This window comes from Siphateles boraxobius, unplaced genomic scaffold (assembly GCF_051911475.1).
Source record: "Siphateles boraxobius isolate OS27281-9 unplaced genomic scaffold, OSU_SipBor_1 19, whole genome shotgun sequence".
Classification (NCBI taxonomy): Eukaryota; Metazoa; Chordata; class Actinopteri; order Cypriniformes; family Leuciscidae; genus Siphateles; species Siphateles boraxobius.
In genome coordinates this window covers 24,256,225-24,276,839 of record NW_027508799.1, presented here as the reverse complement: position 1 = coordinate 24,276,839, position 20,615 = coordinate 24,256,225, and the positions used below count along the sequence as shown (strand labels likewise).

The following is a 20,615-nucleotide window of genomic DNA, read 5'->3' as shown; positions in this document are numbered from 1 at the left end:
AGCCATGATTTTCTTATTAACCCTGTTAGCGCAGGACTACGCACAGGCAAAGAAGAGCAAATGGGAGAAAGAAGAGGGGGAGACTGAGGGGTATTTCTCTCTCCGGCTTGTGGTAATTGCAATGATTTGATAAAAATGTTTTGCCTCACTTTGCTTTTTTTTTTTTGCTTTGCTTTGTTTTTTGCTTTTCGTTTCGCTTTGTTTTGTTCTGTTTTTGCCTTTTGTTTTTTGCTTTTTGGTTTGATTCGTTTGGTTTTGATTCATTTTGTTTAGTTTTTTCGTTTGGTTTTTGTTTTGATTCATTTTGTTTTGTTTTATTTTGTTTCGCTTTGACATTTTTTTTTGTAACGACCACTAAGCTGTACACCTTTTTTGTGCTATAAACACTTCTTCGATCATCGTGACATGCTTCACGTTTTCATTCAGCATTTTGTGCCATTAGTTCTGTTTTTATTTTCTTCAAATGTAAAGATGTTTAACTTTCACTGATTTTTCTCAAAACACCTGCATTCTTTTCTATTCTATTGCGCTGAACACAAGAATGCATCCCATGTGAAGGGTCCCGTATCAACTGAGTTAGTTTTTGAAAAATTCTTTTTGAGGAAAGTTTGTTTAATATTTTCTTCCTGCTGCTTTCCGTCCAGGTGGAGCTGATGATAACCTGATTGAGGGAGGAGAGACTAAGTTCCTGTGTAAACCGGGAGCCAGAAACATCACGGTCATCTTTCAGCCATTGCTTAGGTAGGTCCAGTTTACAAATGTATGTGTCTGCTGAACATGCTTTATAAAGCTGCATTTCAACAAGCTGTTTAAACTCTCTCCTGATTCATCCATCTATTTCGCCATTACATGTGATTGTTTTTTCCCATTCCTTTCATATTTTTCATGGCCGGCGGCCATTACCGCGTCTTTACCGAGCCCCTGCCATTGATTTTGATTTGTTCTGACGGTATCAATTGGAGTGTTCCATTTAGAACCGCTCCACATTCAATTTTCCTTTCAATCTCCTAATCTATTGGATCATCGGCCCAACCTACTAATGCCCTGTCATATTACCACTAATTCAGAGACATATCCCAAGCATGGTTGTCCTGCCCACAACGTGACTGGACTTCCCGATACTCCTCTTGCTCACAATTACTTTCGAGCCGTGGTGCATTGATTTTCTGTTTTTTTATTTATCTATTTCTTTTTCCCAGAGATGGTCAGTGTCACTCTCAGAAGGCTTGTTTTTATGTTCTGGATGTAACACCCTTTTCAGAAACTCTTTTAAAAGACCCTTTGGCCTTAATGCGCACTCTGTGGATGTACGGCTTTTGCCTTGCTATACCACAGAAGTATGGAAGCCTGATTCTAAAGCCAGATTTTCTGTTCAATTACTTTATTGTAGACGTTTTAACCCATGTCAACTCAAGCATATGTTTTATAATAGAACAAACCTTTAACCCTATTAATTATTAAGCTTAAGAATTAGAAACTACAACATGAATAATATCTTAAATCATGTGGCTTGTTTAACTCTGTTCTTCACAGTTAGGGCCTGTTTACACCTGGTCACTTCATGCGTTTTTCAGATTTGATAGCTATCCGATTGTGAAAAGACCAGGTGTAAATGCCATCGAGACGGATTTAAATCTGACCGCTCGCATCAGGAGGTGGTCTGGGCCGCATTCCAGATGAAAGTGGACCAGTCGAAATCCATGCAAATTTTACTTCTCCCAAAATGTTAGAAAATAAACATCTGAGAGCGTGTTATAGGCTATATGACATATTATAGCCATATATTACAGCGCTACCACAACATGCATCGCCGCAGATGAATCTGTGTATCTCTTCAGCAAGCAAACATGCAAACTGCTGAAAATAAAACAGAAAGTAAGTCGCAGACACTTAAAACACAATCATCTTCATTAAAAGTAGTGAGAATAAATGGTCTTACCAGTGCTGATACTGTGCTCTCTCCTATTGCGGTCTTTAATCTTGAAATTACTGATGATAAATAAAATGCTGCTCATATCTGTTGCTTTCACTGACGTGAACTCCATTAAATTTGCATATAGCGCGGGAGTTGAAGATTGCATTTACATCTGTTTTGCGGAGACACATTTATGTGGGCAAGTGTAAACAGAACCGTTTTAACAAACCAGATAGCCATCCGATCAGTAAAAACTCATGAAATGACCGGCTGTAAACAGGCCTTTAATGTCTTATTTGGCAGTTTTGTCGTAATGCATCCTCATTTTGTGTCATTTCAGCTTATATGCTTCTCATGTTCACATCACATTAGCAATCCCAACCTCAATAGTGATGAACTTGTGCTGAGTTTGCCAAACTTTCTGCCCATTTAGTCCATTAGAAACTTGTCTTTCAGGATATAAAACATTAACCCTGTTGCTAGATGTCATTTGGGAAAAATACATCTTTTACCCTGCTGTGATTCTGGCTGTATATTTTACAGTACGCCCACTATGAAGTGAAGGCACCTGCTGCACACTGATATATTCTAGCCGTGTTCATTAATCTAAATGAGCTTCTATCAGTGTTCACGCGAGCAGGGCGACAGAAGCAGGGGATGGACAGAGGGAGTGTCAGACAGCTGTCCGTCTGAGATGAATGGCAGGCGGATCATCACTCCGACAGTATAGACAGCTCATCTGGTCCCTGCTGGGGTGACGGACCGAACAAATGAATGCATGAATAAACGAGTGACTGCACTCCACCTTTTGCCTGCCGCCACATAATGGCTGCTATCAGTCATAGTCCTCTGCCAGGAGCCTGATGTGTGGCCACCCGACCTTGGCTGTGCTCGTGCTTAATTCTGTGCTGCATTTATACACGTTCAGCCCTATGAGGGAATAGATATCCTTGTAGCCGACTTTGCTTTTGGGAACATGGGTCTATTTTTTTTTACCGTAAATTGCACGACATTGTCATAATCATTGTTTTTATCTTTTGATGGAAATGTCCTTTTAAATTTAGTCATATTTAAAAATGTCATATTGTCAGTCAACTGAAGTGACGGAAATAGCATTTTAGTTCACGATAATATGAAAAATAAGACAAATTTGTGGCAGACTAATCTATACATTTTGAATACAATTTATAAACACACATTACTGATACAGACTTTCTCTTATTGTTTCTAATTTTTCTGCAGTATTTAAGAACAAACTGTTTTAACTTTTTTTATATTTATTTTGAGAAATTTGTAAAACGGAAAAAAAGACTGACAACTTCCGTTTCGTGCCAACTTTAAAAACTTTTTTATACAGTTTGTTTCAAATTTTATAAATATTTATTATAATTGTATATTATAACAAACATGTTGCAATTTCTGTTACATTTTATCATATTTTTCTCATCAGTGTTTTAAATGTGTTTAGTGATAATTTAATGCACTTTTTTGCATATTCGTTATTATTAGCAATAATAAAAAAAAAGAAATTCCGTGCCACTGTGTCAAAGGCAGCATATAGATACAAATATAAGTTGTCCAGACACATATTTGCAATTTATATGTTGCTTCATTTTTTTCAATAGACCAAAAAAATTGAATGGAATGCATGGAAAAATGGAATACATACACCGCTTCAATGGAAAAATATGTTTTTTTTGTCAACAGAATGCTTTAGTTACAGGGGACACTTGGACCATGCTAAACCTTGACCCCTTTATTCAACCCTACGCAGCGATCGAACAGCACCTGTGCGGACTGATGCAGGAGTTTGTTTTATCACTGACCGAGAGGAACCTAAACTTACGTCAAAATCAATACAGGCTCTTAATGTTACTGCCAATCAATTCACCATGCAATTTGTGATCAATAGTCTCTATGGAAGAGGCTGACGTTGAAGATCTCAAAGGTGTGGAGTTGATGCTTTTTTTTGATTGATGCTGGGCAGGAGCAGTCCTAGGGGATCGATAATACCTTTGGGTAACTTCACACATCTCCAGACCCGCTCACTGTACGCTAATAATGGGTTCTTCTAGCACTGTACAGTACAAAGTGTGAAAACACTCTGCTGTGTATCAAATCTCCCAATAGATCAATACGTTTGCTCCATAAAGGTTGCTTGTGTACGTGTCTGCTTGTTTGTGTATACGATTCCGTTGCTTTCAACTGCCTGAATCAGTCTGGAAGTACTTTCAGTGTTTTATGTTATAGCCCCACTCATTCATTTGTGTGTGTGTTTGGCTACGCATGCGAATTGGAGACATGTTCACAGGTAGGAGGTAATTTAGTTTGACTTGTGGGGCCTTGCACTGACATTTGAGTGGTATTTAAACCCTCCTGCCATGACTGAAGTTGGCATTTTGAAAAGGGGGCAGTCTGCGGTTTGCCATAATCTCTCCCCTTGTATGTGTCCATGCTCAAAGGTGATTTAGGCCTGGCAGGGACCAGAGTCTTTGAGATCACACCCCTGCCAGAGAACAGATGTTAGAGCTGCCAGCGTCCCTCTGCTGGGGTGGGGACGGGGTATTGGGAGTTGGGTTAAAAGTGACATTTGGGAAGTTTAGAAAAACATTGATTGTCAGCTTGATGTGTGTTTGTGTGTCAACATGAATTGGCATTTGAAACCATACTTCCGTAATGTGACACAAACAGAATATTCATATCTATAATTTAAATTAATTGTGTTTTTATTATTAGTGATGATAATAATAACAACCTGTTTCTTGAGCAGCAAATCAGCATATTAGAATGATTTCTGAAGGATCATGTGACACTGAAGACTTGAGTAATGACCCTTGAACAATTATTTTAAATTGTAATAATATTTCACAAAATTACAGTTTTTACTGTTTTTTTGATTAAATAAGTGCAACCTTGGTGGGCAGAAGAGACTTCTATCAAAAACATTGTAATGGTTCCAAACTTTTGACAGTTACTGTATTTTTTGAGGATGACTTCTGAGGGAAACGTTTACCCCTAAACTATAAACCCATACACAAACTCAAACAGCACTTGTCAAGTGACAAAACACTATCACTGTATCTGTCTTTTCATATATGTTGTATTCTTTTCTATATTCTGTCCTCCTCTGCCTTGTATAGCTCAGTTTTACAGTCTCTTTCATAAGTTTCACACTTAGATACAATTGTATGTAATTGTAAAACTCCCCGTTGTAGCACTTTTTTTGATTTTGACATCTTTTTTCCATCCCCTCTTTTTGATCTCTCTCTTGCTCTCTTTAACACAAGGTATCAATTTCATCAAAGGGATGGGAAAAAGCAATTCTGCAGATCACAGAGGATGCTATTTGAGAAGTGTCAAAACTTTTCGAGTTATTGATGGCTGGGGCCAATTTCCTGGACAGTTCTGTAGGTTCCCCCCCTCTGTATATAGAGTTATACACATTTTCTCTAATAGTGTGTCAGTTTGAGTGTTTTCAGTGTAGCAGCATTGTGTTTTGTATGTTTTACATTGGTCTAAAAATATACTCTCATGAACATTTTAAAAATCTAATAAATTCTACAAATGGGCTTGTAGTCCTGGTAGCCTGTCCCCTCTAAAATAATAAGAGGAGACTTCAAACAAGAAGTTTAGAAAGGTAGGTCACAGTCATGTGCTTGGAGAGCAATTTAACATCTCCCTTGATGTGCATTGTTTTATGTTGGGAAAAGATGTTAGTGGTAGTTCATCGTTAGTTGACAGTATAATCACATGACTGGTTCTTTTGTGCGTATAACCAAAATCCACTTTTACATGGTTCTTTTAGGTGTTTATACACTGCAAAAAAAAAAAATCCTCTTGTTGTCAAGTAAAAATATTTAAATATTCTTAAAGCAAAATACATTTATACAAAATACATAAGCAAAACATAAATGAGAATAAAGGATTTTCATATAATATATATTTTCCATGGTATGTGTCACGATGTAACCCAGATGGAGGCCAAACAGGTATCCATCCACTCCTATTCATCTACACTACCATCCATCCGGTCAGTGCTAAGCATTATCTGGTCATGTCTTTCCCTACACAAGATAGGAAGACCGCCATGATGATAGGACAGTGCAGAAACAAAGAGCCACGATAAGAGAAAGTCTTTTCTGTTCTTCTACTGTCAGGAAATTCTACACATATTAGGACCAAGTGACGGTAAAGGATCTCACTGATAGTTGTAGGATATCGTCCTCTAATATGATAAGCACACCCTTGAGGCTTCATCACTGTCATCTGATTGGCTCGTGATGACGGAAAGCTTTCCGCCTGTGAAACTGCAAAAGACATAACATGTTTTCACATTGTTAAACATCTTTTTAAAAGTCGCTATCACCTTCCAAAAGAGAATGTCAGTTGTGTGTAGGAGGCTAGCTTTCCGTGGACCATCTGCCAGACACTTCCTGAAGAAAAAGTCAAACTTTAGTGTTATATAAACAAACTGTGCAGTAGCAAACTGCCATTAGCCAGAATGGCCTTGGATGTCTCTAAATCCCTCAATATGTCAGTTGACAAAGTCAGTTTTTGGTCGATAAAAATGTGTTTACCTCTCAGTTTACTGGAGCATGAGGGAGTTCTGGTTTTTGTTGCTTTTTGGGATATGTTGACTGGTGTGAATTTGGTAATGGAGCTTATATCAGTGATATTGCAGATTGTCTTAATCAGTTTTGTATTTTTTTTGTATTTTTTATCCCATTGGCAATTTCATTTCTCGGTTTAAGCCTAAATATAACATCATTTAGAAATTGTAACAAAACAAATTCTGTCAATTGAGCTTAATTTTTTTTTAATTGAACCTTAAATATTCATTTAATTCCTACAGGCCTATGTCACACCGTGTGTCTGTATCAGACAAAAACAGTATCATTTCACCACACGTAGCACGTATGGTCATGACATAACTGATTTTTTTGGTTGCTTCTCATTCAGGTGTAGATGCAAATGCTGTGTTTAATGCATCTAAAAGGACAAAAGACGCTGAACACTAGCATCAATTGCTATCATCAATGTGCTTTGATTGGAGAGGGATGGAGAGGGTTTGTTTAGCCTGCTTTTAGTGGCCAAGTTGGGGCTTTTTTCAAGCTGGAATAATCTTCTGTCAGTCGCTTTCGTTGTGCAACAAACATTTTTCACACACAAAAATGTCTGTCTCTCTCTCTCTCTCTCTCTCTCTCTCTCTCTCTCTCTCTCTCTCTCTCTCTCTCTCTCTCTCTCTCTCTGTCACTTTTCCTTCCCTCTGTGTTGACAGAGATTAGGGGTGAGCCATCGATCCACCCCTTGTTTGTGCACCTTGCAGTGTCTCCAGCTGATTTGGTGTCCTCTCACAACGGAAAGGACAAACGTCGCTCGCACATTTACTTTAGACAGACCACCACAGTTAAAAGTTACAGAATAAGAGCAAAAATTGTTTTAGGTACTTCTGTACTTCCCCGGTGTTTATAAGCCTACTGAAATCCTTTCTTTATTAGTTGCGGGTTTTGCATCTTGCTTGATCATATTGGGCTTTAAAGTTGACATGTAACCAAAATCCGGTAGACTCCATTTACTTATTCTAAAATAGTTTTTTTTTTCTAGTATTTTTTCAGTTTCCATTTAAAATACTGTATCTAAAAATCACTGAAACAGTACATTTGGAAAAGAAGCAACCTTGCTTATGATAAATACGTAACCTTGTAAATCAAAGTTAATTAAATCAAGATGTTTTGAGTCCAAATATACTACTTTAGTATTTGCAGTGTGATTATTATTATTGTGAACAATTCCTGCTAGTTATTTCAAAGAATAAAAGAAGTTTGCCCTCAAAATCTTTCATCAAAATATAATAACTTCCCCCACTTCTGAAATTGCTTTCCATTTCAGCTGATGACAGTTCTGTGTCAACCAAATGTTGTGTAGGGACCACTCTTCAAAATCCAATCAATTTCCAATAAATAAAATCAAGTCCCTCAATACTGTTTTTTTTTTTATTAAACATCCTTTTTCATCCTAGTTCACATTATGAAGTAAATCGGTTCACTCTAAAAAATGCTGTATTGTTTCCCTTTCAACCCATGTTTGGGTCAAATATGGACATAAGTATATGCCTCTCATTTTTACTTTAGCACAATGTCCTTTTGTTCAAATCCAGCCTGAATTAGAATTCAGCACGAGTGTCTCAGCCGGCGTGCAGGTCTTAAGAGTATCCTCAGCTGGGCCTTTCCTTTTTTCCCCCCCAAATCTTTTCTCATATATCCAGGGATTTTCTTGAATAAATAACCCCTCTCGTATGTGCACGAACACTATGAGGCGTAGCTGTGAATATTGCACTGCATTATACATCAAAGAGAAACAGAACAGCGAAGAGGAAGGCAATGCATTTTTCGGTGGTAAAGGTTAGAAAACAGGCAGAGGGAGCAGCACAGCTATTTGTTTTGCTCAGCGCTGGCGAACATCCGCACTCTTTTTAAAGGAAGGGGGGGGGGGGGGGATTGCTGCTTTGCTGTCTTTTCCTCCTCTTGTTTCCCTCGTCTATGGTATGGCTTTATCTTGCAGATGCCCTTTATCTCTCCCTCCTCTCTGCTGCGCTCCATGCATAAGTAAATACTAAAGAGCTGAGTATCGAACAAAAGAGTCGCCGTGAAAAAGTGCCACTTCAGCAAGTTGCCTCTGCGTCTCACTAACTTTCGAATTTAATAAAGCCACACGTGTGCTTGAGATTGTGGTTTGAGATTTGACAGACCAGTGGAGGTCTAAGCCTGGTCTTTTCTTAGCTAAGTTTATCTTTTTGAGTTGAAAGTCATTGTGTATTCCGATTGCTAAGATTTAATGATAGTAAAGCTGAGGTCATTCTGTCACACTCACCTAAAGCCACATTGGGAGATTTATCTCTCAAATTACCAGTGCATTGTGGGAAACTGAGTGCTTTTTTTCTCATTTTTTTTTTTTTCTCACAGACAGATTGTGGTTTGTTTGTTGGTTGTCTATTTCTTATTTTATTTTTGTTACTTCCAAAGTGACAAAGCTTGGCTGTGTTTAGTATACTTCCATACTACTCTTTATGCAGTACATATTTTATATACAGTTCATAATATGTACACCACCTTTTTTTGAGAAATTAAAAATTTTATTCTGCAAATATGCATTAAATTGATCAAATGTGACCGTAAAGGCATTTATATTGTTACAAAAGTTTTCTATTGAACTTTCTATTTATTAAAGAATCCTGAAAAAAAATCACATTTCCAATAAAATATTAAGCAGAACAACTGTTTTCAACATAGATACCAATAAATAAATAATAATCTTGAGAACCAAATCAGCATATTTCCAAAGGTCATGTGACACTGAAGACTGCCATAATGTCTACTGAAAATTCAGCTTTGCCATAATTGCAATAAATCACATTTTAAAATATATTAAAACAGAAATCAGTTATTTTAAATTATATCCTACAATACAATGCACTCGACTTGACCTTTCATTTTCCATGAATGAACTGGATGTAATACTGATGGACATCATTTTGAATCTGATTGAACGTGAAGGGTCAAGTGACAAAAAAGTAGCACAGTACACTTTGAATTTATGCATATTGCTTTATATACTGTTTTAAACGAGTATATACTGCATTTATCCAGTCATCAGTGGCTAGTATTCCAGCAGAAGCAGCAGAGCACCTTTTACTGCTGTCCTGTCTATGAACACTTTCAACAAAAGTTTTATTTTGTAAGTTTCCAACTTCAGTTGCAGTTACTAACGACACCCCAATTATCACGCTTTGGAATGCGTGCACTGACTCACTTCCAACGGGATGGTGTGGATAGAGAGTGAGAGAGCTGTTGTCAAGGTTAGTGTCTGGAGACCAAAGAGGAATGGACAAATGCCTGGAATAGAAATGTATGGACGGCCACATACACGCATAAAAGGCGATTCAAAAAGTCAGAGACCACTACTGACAGTGTTTCCTTTTTGTTAATTATATTAATCAGAAAAATTTGAGTAAACTTTTTTGTTAACGTTTTTGTTGTTTTTCTGGGTTTTATTTTTTTTTGTTTGGTTCTGTTCTATTCTGGGTTTGGTTTAATTTTGTTTTTGATTTAATTTTGTTTAAAAAGCTTTAAAAAAAATCCATATTACCAATGCGGCCTCTTTTGGACTATTTATACACTCGCGTACATTTTTCTGCCTTTTGCTCACAGGGTTGGGATGAAACCCCCAAATTCGTACCTCATCCGTCAACAGCCGGCCAGTTGTCATACACACACACGTGCTCTGAGAAGAGTAAGGACCACTGTCATGAAGATCTTAGGCAACTCATGAATTGTCCTATGTGTGTTATTAAAGATTAACGCAGCCCAGTGGCTTCTCTAATTCAGTGATAGTCATCACTGCGGCCCGGAATAGCCTCGGCTAGCTCCACACACCCGGCCATGCATTAAACATGCCTCTCCTTTCTCTCTGTCTCTATCAGGCCAGGCACTCTGACCAAAGCGTATCATATAAGCACAGTGCGCGCATACCGCTACCGTTACTAATGACCTTTGACCCCAGCGGGATGGGGCTATCCCTCCTGTTGTCAAGTGAAACTACAGTCAGTGCGCCGCTGGACAGCTCCCCATTAATAACGGCGCTCAGTGTTGTGGTCACTCACACACAATGACTTCTCACTATGATAATGAAACCGGCTACTCGCACCTCTGTGCATTTGATTTTAACCTCCAGTGGTTGGATTATACCCCCAGCCAGGAACTTTGTGAATTATAGAGGACAGCTTGGAGTGGATTTGCAAAATCTGTGGCAGGGTCTTTTTTTCTCTCTCTGTGGTGAGACCTTTGTGAGATCTAGATCTAGTGACCTTTGACATTGCTGTGGTTTGGCAAAGGGGACCCGTAGCGGGGAACCAGTTCTCGTGGGATTATGGAATCATTTTCATTATTTTTGTTTTTAATAATTTTCCCACACATTTGCTGACCTTTTTGTTGTTGTGCCTTTTGTGCCACAACTGTTATCGTTTCTTCTACCTTGTTTTGATTATAAAGATATTTGTATTTGATATCAATTTAGAGGTATGTTGTGGCACTGATGTATTTGTATGCTTCAGGCAAACATGCTCTCTTCTGTAATAAACAGTCCAGTAAGGTTCCACTAAATGAATAGTGTCATGAGTGGTTTCGGGCCATTTTGGATTGATTTTTTATTTAATTTTTTGCAGCTATATTATAGGCTTTATCTAATTTCTAGAACTTGCATCTTAGTCAGGGAGTCTAAATTTGGGTTGTTTGGGTATGTAATGAAAACTAAATTAAACTATATTATATTTTTTATCTTATTATTATATACATTTTCAAAAGTATACTGTTGCTCACCCAAAAAAGCTTTAACCCAAGAATGTTTTTGTCTATATAACGTCAATTTTCTTTTTTCTTTTTTGTGTTCCACTGAAGAAAGTCACACAGGAACACCTTAACTTAAATCTGAGTGGACTATCCCTTTAATGTTTGGTTATATAATTTCACAGTACCTGTGAAAACCAGCACACCAAAAACGCTAGCTTCACTACATGTTTGAGGCCATATATAAATGCATAGTCATTAGCATAGTGCTTTTGAGGCCGTCTAAAGAGCTTTACAGGAAATGATGATTCACTGACTTGTTTGTGTGCATGTATGCTCCGGGTTGTCGAGGTCAGATGAATGTGGCTGTCTCGATAGCCGAATGGTGTGTACCTTTCATCTTAACACCTCAATAAGTGTTCATATGTGTGTGCGCATGTTTGTGTGCCTCTTTGTATTTCACCTCCCAGAGCGGAGGGCAGGTGCCACTCTCTGTTAGCGCCGAGCCACAGAGCTCTGGCAGCTACATCACAGCAGCCTTTGATTCGCCAGCCTTTCCAGGTCGACGAGCTGATGCCTGATAATAATGTTGTTTGATTGCTGAAGTGAAGAAGTAATTGATTGATCCTTTGGCGTGTCTGGGGTCAGGCTTCAGAAGAAAGACGGTCTCTTGTGTTGATTCTGGGGACAGATTCCTCTTTCAATCCCCAGGAAGATGAGCAACGGAGGAAGAGAAGATGAAAAAAGAAGAGAGGAGAGTGGCCATTTCAGAGAGTTTCCTAAAAAAGGAACAAGCTTGTCTAAACGGAGGCCATCTTGTATTAGAGCAGGAGTCTTTTTGTCAGGCCGAGAACTCTTTTGTGGATAAAGAGATGGAGCAGGGACCCCATGTTACATATCAGAGGGAACCGTTCACCCAAAAATAAAAAGTACTGTCATAATTAACTCACCCTTATTCCGTTCCAAACCTGCATTATCTTTCTTTCTACTGGAAACACAAGGAAGATATTATGCAATTTTTGTCATTTTATAATGAAAATCAATGGGGTCCAAAACAATAACCAATTAACTTTTGTTGTTATGGCCAAAAACTCTGAGACAATTTTAGCCTGGCCTATTATAACGTGTTATGTACCATATTAATGTGTTTTTTTAAGATGTTTACATTGCAACAGCATTTGGAATAATAATTATTAATGTTCTGATCATAGACTTGTACATTACATTTAAATTGTATGTAATAATTTTGAATGTGGTAGCAACAAAGAAACATTTAGCTTTTTAACTTGTGTATTTTTGAGTTTGAGATCTAATAATAAATGGTTGGCCCCTACGGTACTGTCTAATTATCATGTATTTGAGATATATACTGTACATAGAGAGAGAGAGATGCACAGTGTTCAATGGCTATTAAACTTTAATTGGATTATTGGATTGAACAATCTATCTTTCTCCATTAATTAAGCTGTGGGTCAAACACTCTTCACTCCTTCTATAATCCACAAAGTGCTTTAGGGAAACTGCCCATTTAAAGGATACAAATTAGAGTTAAATACAAATCAAAGCATATAATTGACAATTACTGATGATGACCTGTGCATGTGTTTCTGGTCTGATCGTCAGACAGTAACCATATGCTTCCTGATTGACCGACATGGGCACACGTCCTGTGCATGAAGAAGATGCAGTATCCAAGTGAACACTGTTATATTATTAAAAGGGAAAACATTGCACTGAAAACAGGGGCTTAACGTTTTAACTTTAATGCTGCTTGAGTTTATAGAGCGTTTCTTGTGCACGTGTTTCCAAAGCTTATAATTCTTGTTCAAGCAATGGACTGAATGTGCAGAGCTATGTTTTTTAAACTGGAGATTGAGGTGTTTCTAATGATGAATCAGAGTTCCTGGCTCAAGCGGTGTGCCTGCCATGCTGAGCAGGTAATAACCCCCGATTAGGCTCTTTATATGAGAGAATGAATGCCGAATACCAGGCCCAGCTCTCTGGAGGAGAAAGACACGAGGAGAAGAGGAGAGCAAATTAGAAAAGCTGAAAATAGGAATGGAGGTTGAAGACGGTTCACTAAGCTCTCATGCTGGTTAGATCCCTGCCAATGTTTACCAGTAAAAAACGATATGCCATCATTGAATCCCTTGAATCGTCTTAGAAAAGTCTAAACATTTTAATTTTAAGGAATAGAGTCCAAAGTGTTTGGAATGTATAAGACAATCAAAGCTTTTTGTTTTGTTTGTTTTATGTTTTCTTGTTTTATGTTTTCTTGTTTTATGTTTTGTTTTCTGTTGTGTTGTGTTGTTATTATGATTAATGGTTCCATTAATGATTCTTTTTACATTTACAGTGTTTGGAATTCATACAGCTTTTTTAACTTTTTAATGTTTTATTTTGTTTTATGTTTGTGTGTGTGTATGTTGTTTCCAATGCCTTAACATTTCTGTTAAAGGGTTTTTAAGTTTTAAAGAAAATATTTGTTTTCACTACCCTCAGAAGCATTTTTCCTTTAATAACAAATCAGTTGTATATTGATACTGGTATATTAATGATATGATACTAGTTCATTTAATTAAATAATGAAGATATACAGTGTGTATATATATATATATATATATATATATATATATAATTCTGGGGATTTTTAATTACCAATCCTAGTGGTTTTTGATTCGTTCATGTTTATAAAGGTAACACTTCCATCTCCTTTATAAATGGTGCTTATTCATGAGTATGTAGACGTTGGTGTCATAATGTTGCATTAGTGGAATCTGTTGTAGCTTTGGGCAAGCTGGCTGGAGAATCCCTTGTGATGCCACAGGATTTGAATTTGATTTAAACCATGAGTTAGTGCAGTTACTCCAGGCTACTCTCTCTCTCTCATATTGAAATGAATTCTCTGCTGCGTAGTGCGTAGCCCTGGTTGCTCTGTGCAGGCTGTGTGAAGCTCTGGCTGGCAGCCTGATTGTGTTGGGGCACTGATACAGCTCACCTTGGCATCCTTCATTATCGTGGGTGGCTCTGTGTCCTCTCTGATGCCATTAATGGTACTTCTGGTAAGCGTTAGTTAAGGTAGTGCTGCTAATTTTCGTGCTAAAATATGCCAAAGAGGACAATTAAGGGGCAAGGCGGCATTTATTGCCGAACTGTGATTGCTTGTAAGTTGCTATCATCGTTTTTTTCTTCTTCTTTTTTTCAATTCTTTTTTCAGTTAATGGCTTTACAGGGCATCAGTGACTTGTGCTGCCCTGGCTGGCTAAGCACATCTCTTTCTCTATCCCTATCATCTCAACCTCACTATTACCAGAAACTACTGTTGGATAATCGTTTCTCAAACTTTTTTTTTTCTGCATAAAGAAAATACCTGTTTTTAGGACGTTTGCAGCACTATTTTAATGACAATTAAGCATATTTCCGACTCAAATTCTTTAAGCATTTTATTTTTCAGGATTTTGTCCCCAATTATATTTCACATTAGATTCTAATTACTGCAATATAGGATGCCTTGTACCAGTAATCTGTTTCTTTTATAATTGAAATCAGCATAAATCATAAAACAAATGCTAATAAAACTATGGTGCACAAAATACATTATTTTAATGAGAATGGAGTTTATTTTGGCATTACACTAATGAGAACTGGTTTGGGACAATGTGCTTTATTGTCATGAAAATAATGCCACAATGCAGTGAACCTCAAATGTCTTAAAATATGCCTTATGTAGGCAAATTTTAATTCATTTTACATTTTTATTTAAGAATGAAATGCGAACCAAGCTTGTTCTTGACAGGTAGTGTGATTCACCCAAAAACAGACACTGTAATGTGCATATGGAAGTTTAGTTTAGTGTACAGTGAACAGAAGTTTATTTTTATTTTATTTTTAAAGTGAACAGAAGTTTAGTTTAGAATGCTCATAGAAGTTGAGTTGAGTTTTTAGTTTAGTACACAGTGCAGATTGAAGTTTAGTTTTTAGTTTAGTACACAGTGCAGATTGAAGTTTAGTTTTTAGTTTAGTTTGCTGCGCACATAAGAGTTTGGTTTTCCAAAAGGTGTTCTTTGAGCAGAATGGAGCATTTTATTGAATAAAGAAAGCATGTTACTTTTTGCTGTAAAACCCCTGTGTGTTTTACAGCACATAATGTATGGATTCAGTTCTTTGTTAAATAGATCAGGTTGTCTACTGCCAGTGTTCACAGCATAATCTGATTCATGTAAATGTACACTGTTCTCCCCCACCCTGGATTGTGTTGTAATACACCCAAATAAAGACATGAAGAAAATGTTCGAGGAAAGCGAGAAGATGTGAAGGAAATCTAACAGTCAGAGGAGACTATGAGGGAAAAAAAAAATCCATTACGTGTGATGTTACTGTTTCACTCACGGCAGCCGAATTGGGTGAAATGATATTAGTTGTGTTGTAATGTGATTTCTGCGATGTGTGAATATGAGATTCTAATGGATTTGAGGACATTACAGCAGTCTTTATCTCTAGTATTTATTCCTGCTGGTTGCAAATGTAATTTACTAAGTATGAGACATCAGTGGGGTTCTGCTTTATGCTCAGTAGGAGAAAGAGAGAGAGAGAGACGAGGAAGACTGGGGCGATTCTTCAGGGGGGAAATGCCATAACAGATGGTTATTGAGAGAGCTGGGGACATATCAGATGCTGGAGAACTTACTTTGGTCTTGAGTGGAAAGAATAAGAGTGTGTGCGAGACTTGAAATGGAGTCTTTTCTTTGATGAAGAGCCATCAAAAGTCTCTGTTTTATAGGCCACATGGATCCCAGGTGCTGGGAGTCTGGGCAGCTAGATTTTTCCAATCAAACCAGGCAGACGACTGACAAGATCAAGATTGTTCTCTTTCTTTCTTTCTTTCTTTCAGTTTTTCTCCCTCTCACTCGCGCTCCCTTTTCACAGTGTTGTGGCAGAATATCTGCCATATTTGACTTTCGGTTTCATTTAGCAATGAATTGAGATTCATCAGATGAGCTCCTTTCATTTTCTTGCTCTTTTGGAAATAGATTGTATGTGAAGCCAATTTTAAAGAACGAGAAGACTCTCATTACAGAGAGTCACCCTACCCATAATGCCTTGCACTTACAGAGTTCCCATACAAAACTCCACTTTTTTTTTTTACTCAAATCAAAGATCAAAATGAAACATAATAAAGAACATAAAAGCATGTTGCAGTGCACCCAGTTGATTTCAGTTAGTTACATCCAACTACATCCAAGCGTTTGTCGTCATCCATCATGTTACAAACAAATGATACTAAAATGTAACTGATGAGAGAAAATCTGTTCTTAATAACATATTCCTGCACTTTTCAAAATGTTTCAATTATGATTCTCAGTGACAAAAATGTATGTCAGTAGCAGAAGAAATGCAAAGTTTTAAATGCAAGAAGCTTTTTTTAATAGTCAACATCAAATTGGCATTCACAAGCAATATGTCTGTAATTTTATGTAGTTTAGAGTGAAATATGATATTCAGCATGAAACATATTTAGACAAGACTTGATTTTATCATCCACAGTCATCCAAAAACTGAAATCTTTTCTGAGGCTGAGCAAGTATTCCATTTTGATGAAAGATAATGAAGACTTATTTTACTATTGTTATTATTTTATTAATTTTAATAAATGTATTTATTTGGACTAAAATGTACAAACGAATTGTGCATAATATGGAAAGTATATAAAAAAATTACTTGGAGAAATATATGTCTTGACTTAAATACTTATTTTGAGTATTATTCCAATATTACAAGTTTTAATTTTTTTCTATATACATAAGTTTGTGCTTATTTTCATTGTTAGTTCTCTCTCTCTCTCTCTCTCTCTCTCTCTCTCTCTCTCTCTCTCTCTCTCTCTCTCTCTCTCTCTCTCTCTCTCTCTCTCTCTCTCTCTCGCTCTCTCTCGCTCTCTCTCGCTCTATATATATATATAGATATAGATATATATATATGTGTGTGTGTGTGTCTGTGTGTCCGTGCTAAATAATGTAATATAAACTGTTACTTTTACTTTTAAATCACAGCGAAAGTATTGGAACACACCATTGCTTTCTCCTTCCATTCACGCACACATTTCACTTCCCAGTTGCCACAACTCCTGGTAGCCTGTGTTTCTCATTCATCTGGAAGAGAACGGAGGAGAGCGCCGACAATCACACAGTGTCGCCCTCGGCAAAACTAACCAACTTGTTCAAATCTCGCTCAAGGTTATACCCTCATTCCAGAATCGCTCCGCATGTGCTCTCCTGGCCTTCGAAGATAGACAGCTTCGCATTCCAGCAGGAGGGTCACCTGACCTCATCCACTTCCACCACATGCTCTACAGCCGCCTGCGTACCTGTGAACGTCTGCACCCCGCATACCTGCGAAAGCCAGACACGCCACTTATTGCACGCTAATGTGAATCATATATATGACAGCTCGAAGCAGAGGTGATCTCGCCGGTCACAATTGAATCTCGCCCAGCGAAATATGAACCTTATTATTTGCCTCAAGCAACAGCACATTTGATGATTGACTCGCCTCTTTCCGATGGAAAAAACGCCACTGAATGCGATTTTAATAGGTCGCTTTTTGAGTGGCTTCTTTTGAATTTAATCAAATCTTGTAGCTGCCCTCTGCCCCCTATGTGACCAAACAACACGCTTTTTGTTTCAGAGCACTTTGATTCCCTCCCCCCGTTCTGGCCCTCTTATTTCATTGTTTTCTTTTCACATCCAATCAACCGCCGGTACGCCTCAAACCATTTCAATACACCACTCGTGCAGATATACGGCAGCAAATGCCTGCCGGGGGAATAACGCTCCCCCTTAGAAGAGAGGGAATTTGTTAAAAAGTGAGTTGTGGAGTGCGAAACGAAAGCGAGGGTGGTAAATATGATTTAGTGTTTTATTCCAATTTTGCAAATGGCTTCGTGAGCGCTACAAGACCAATAGTGACTCGTAGATTGGTTTCCGTTTTAAGTGCACCTGTGGGTGATGGAAGGAAAGGAAAGCATCCCATATTCCTATCAGAATGATCCCTGCGCTCAGTTCTCACAGCTACGGAGCGACGCTGTAATGCACTACAGTGTTGCGCAGCTTTAAGAGTCCATTGTATGATCTGATCACTATAATGATCTATTGCAGGGGTCGCTGGCAGATAACAGCTACCCTTACATGCTTTAAAGCCCCTTATCTGGCTCTGCTCTGCAATACATCCTCTGGCCGGGTGTGAGAAAGCACTTATTTTCAGTCTTGGTGTCTGCTGCAATGCAGTGTAGGGTCTTGGAGGGTGTTAAGTGTAGTTATGTACTGTAGTTTCTATCTCTCTGTCAGTGAAAGGAAAGGACAGTTGCGTTTAGTGTCTGTGGGCCTATAGCAGTTTACACTATGCTACTTTCACACTATCAGTTTTTGGGATTGACAACCACATATACTTACAGGTGTGAATCTCGAAGTATCCAGTTGCTCTAAAGCCGGGAACACACTTATCGAATGTAAGAATGCCGAGTATGAATGTAATTTGATACTTACGACTGATCATGCCAAAACGTGTCGAGTCAGAGACAGTTGCATTCAGTCGGTGTTAGTGTTGATCTGTTAGTGTTGTTAGGGCTGTTAGTGTTGCTAGGGCTGGTAGTGTGTTTACATCAGACTCCTTCAGTTAATCATGTATTGTTTATATCAAAAAGATTTACAAAATTGTCTCAAAAATTGCTGTGACTTCACATTTCACAGTTAACTCCCTCATTTTTGGTTATGTCTGATTTGAAATGAACCAGGAACCTCAACTTATAATTAAAGACAAAAGAGGTTTGTTGCAATAAATGGTATTTAAAAGAAGCATTGTAATGTTTTACTAAAATATTATTGGTCAGTGTTTAGCATGGTGAGGTCCATTTGCAATTTTGAATCAAGTGGATCCATGAAAGGAATAGTTTAACTAAAAATCTTGTTGTTTCAATCCTGAATGCCTTTCTTTTTTTTCTCCGTAAAACACAGATGGAGACCTTTTGACTAGCTGTGACCCGCTGTACTGTAGCTTGGTTATGAATTTACACATAAACATACTTATTGCTGTAGTTGTCTGTAATGTCTGAATGATGACGGATGTTATTAAAGGGCATTATTTGGGCCGTGTGTTTGTACACCAACACCAGACGTGGTGTTACTGAGCACACTCTTTCTAAAAGTTCTGCCGATGCTCCACGGAGACCATTTCTTGGGTTCACATGCTGGTTTGGTCTCTTCTCTCACCTCACAGGATCAGCCTTCACTGTTTTCCACGGCCGACCCATAAATCATAAAGCTGGCCCTGGGCCGCGCTCTTTGTCGAAGCCTCTGTGATTTAATTAAGTCCTGCTCCTTCACAGAGCCCCGAGGAGCTGGAACACGGGAACGCTTACCTGGTTCTTTCAGTAGGAGACGCTGAGCTCTAATTGAAGGAGCTCTAAAGTGCTTGGAGTCTGGTTCGCAACTGTGATGCGTTGATGACCTGCTCGCGCTATTGCCTTCATAAAACTCCTGAACCCCCTCTTGCACTGTTTAGTGAGCATTCGCAGCCTCTATTAAGAGGAATTGAAACGGGCCCTAGCGATTCAGCCATTTTGTGGCCTGAAAGGGAGCTTGATTAGACCAGATCCCGAGGGGGGTTGAATTGTTAAGCCGGTAGTGTGTCAATCAACACTTCTCGCCCTTTTAACCGCACAATCACTTGCCTACCCTCCCTTTTTCTGGCTCGTGCTCTCACACACGCTGTTATCGCCTTGTGCGTGACGCCGCTCGCCCATGCAGGCTCCCATTAAAGGCAATAATGCAGGCCACTCCCAACTCCTGCTCTAATGGCTCAATTTGAAGAGTTTCCTCCCTCGCTCACACCACGCAGGGTAATAACAGCCTGAAAACAAATGCTTTCAGAGGAAAAAAGACTGACAGGTTATTATCCAGTCCAGATGTGTGTTGAGCTGCTTGGGGAGGCAGTGATGTGCGTTTGTAAAGGCCACATTAAGCATTCAGAGGTGGAATAATGTAGTGTGTTTTTTCTGATTGTCGACATCTACAGTTGGCAAACAGAATGTTTAAGCAAATAACACAAACGATGATGGATTTTCATATTTTTTATTGAAAGACATGTTCAAAAATGCAAGGTGGAAAAAGTATGTGAACCCTTCAATTTAAAGGGACATTTAATGACCCTTCTCAGTAGATAATGCTTTTAGAGTATTAGACTATTAGAGAGCTACAAATGGCAATTTATCTGTTCAATAAAACACCTTACTTAGCTGTTGAGTAATTAAAATGGCACCTCCTTTTACAGCATTTCAAATCCCTCAGTTCTCGGCATCTCCAAAAAGT

General features: G+C 38.2%; 1 protein-coding gene across 1 annotated transcript in view; it reads left to right on the top strand.

Moving 5' to 3' along the window:
* exoc4 (exocyst complex component 4) overlaps positions 1-20,615 on the top strand; it is a 117,795-nt gene that overhangs the window by 45,579 nt on the left and 51,601 nt on the right. Inside the window, exon 10 of the mRNA XM_077234431.1 lies at positions 645-741. Within this exon, the coding sequence (XP_077090546.1) occupies positions 645-741 (97 nt within the window). The remainder of the gene's footprint in view (positions 1-644; positions 742-20,615) is intronic.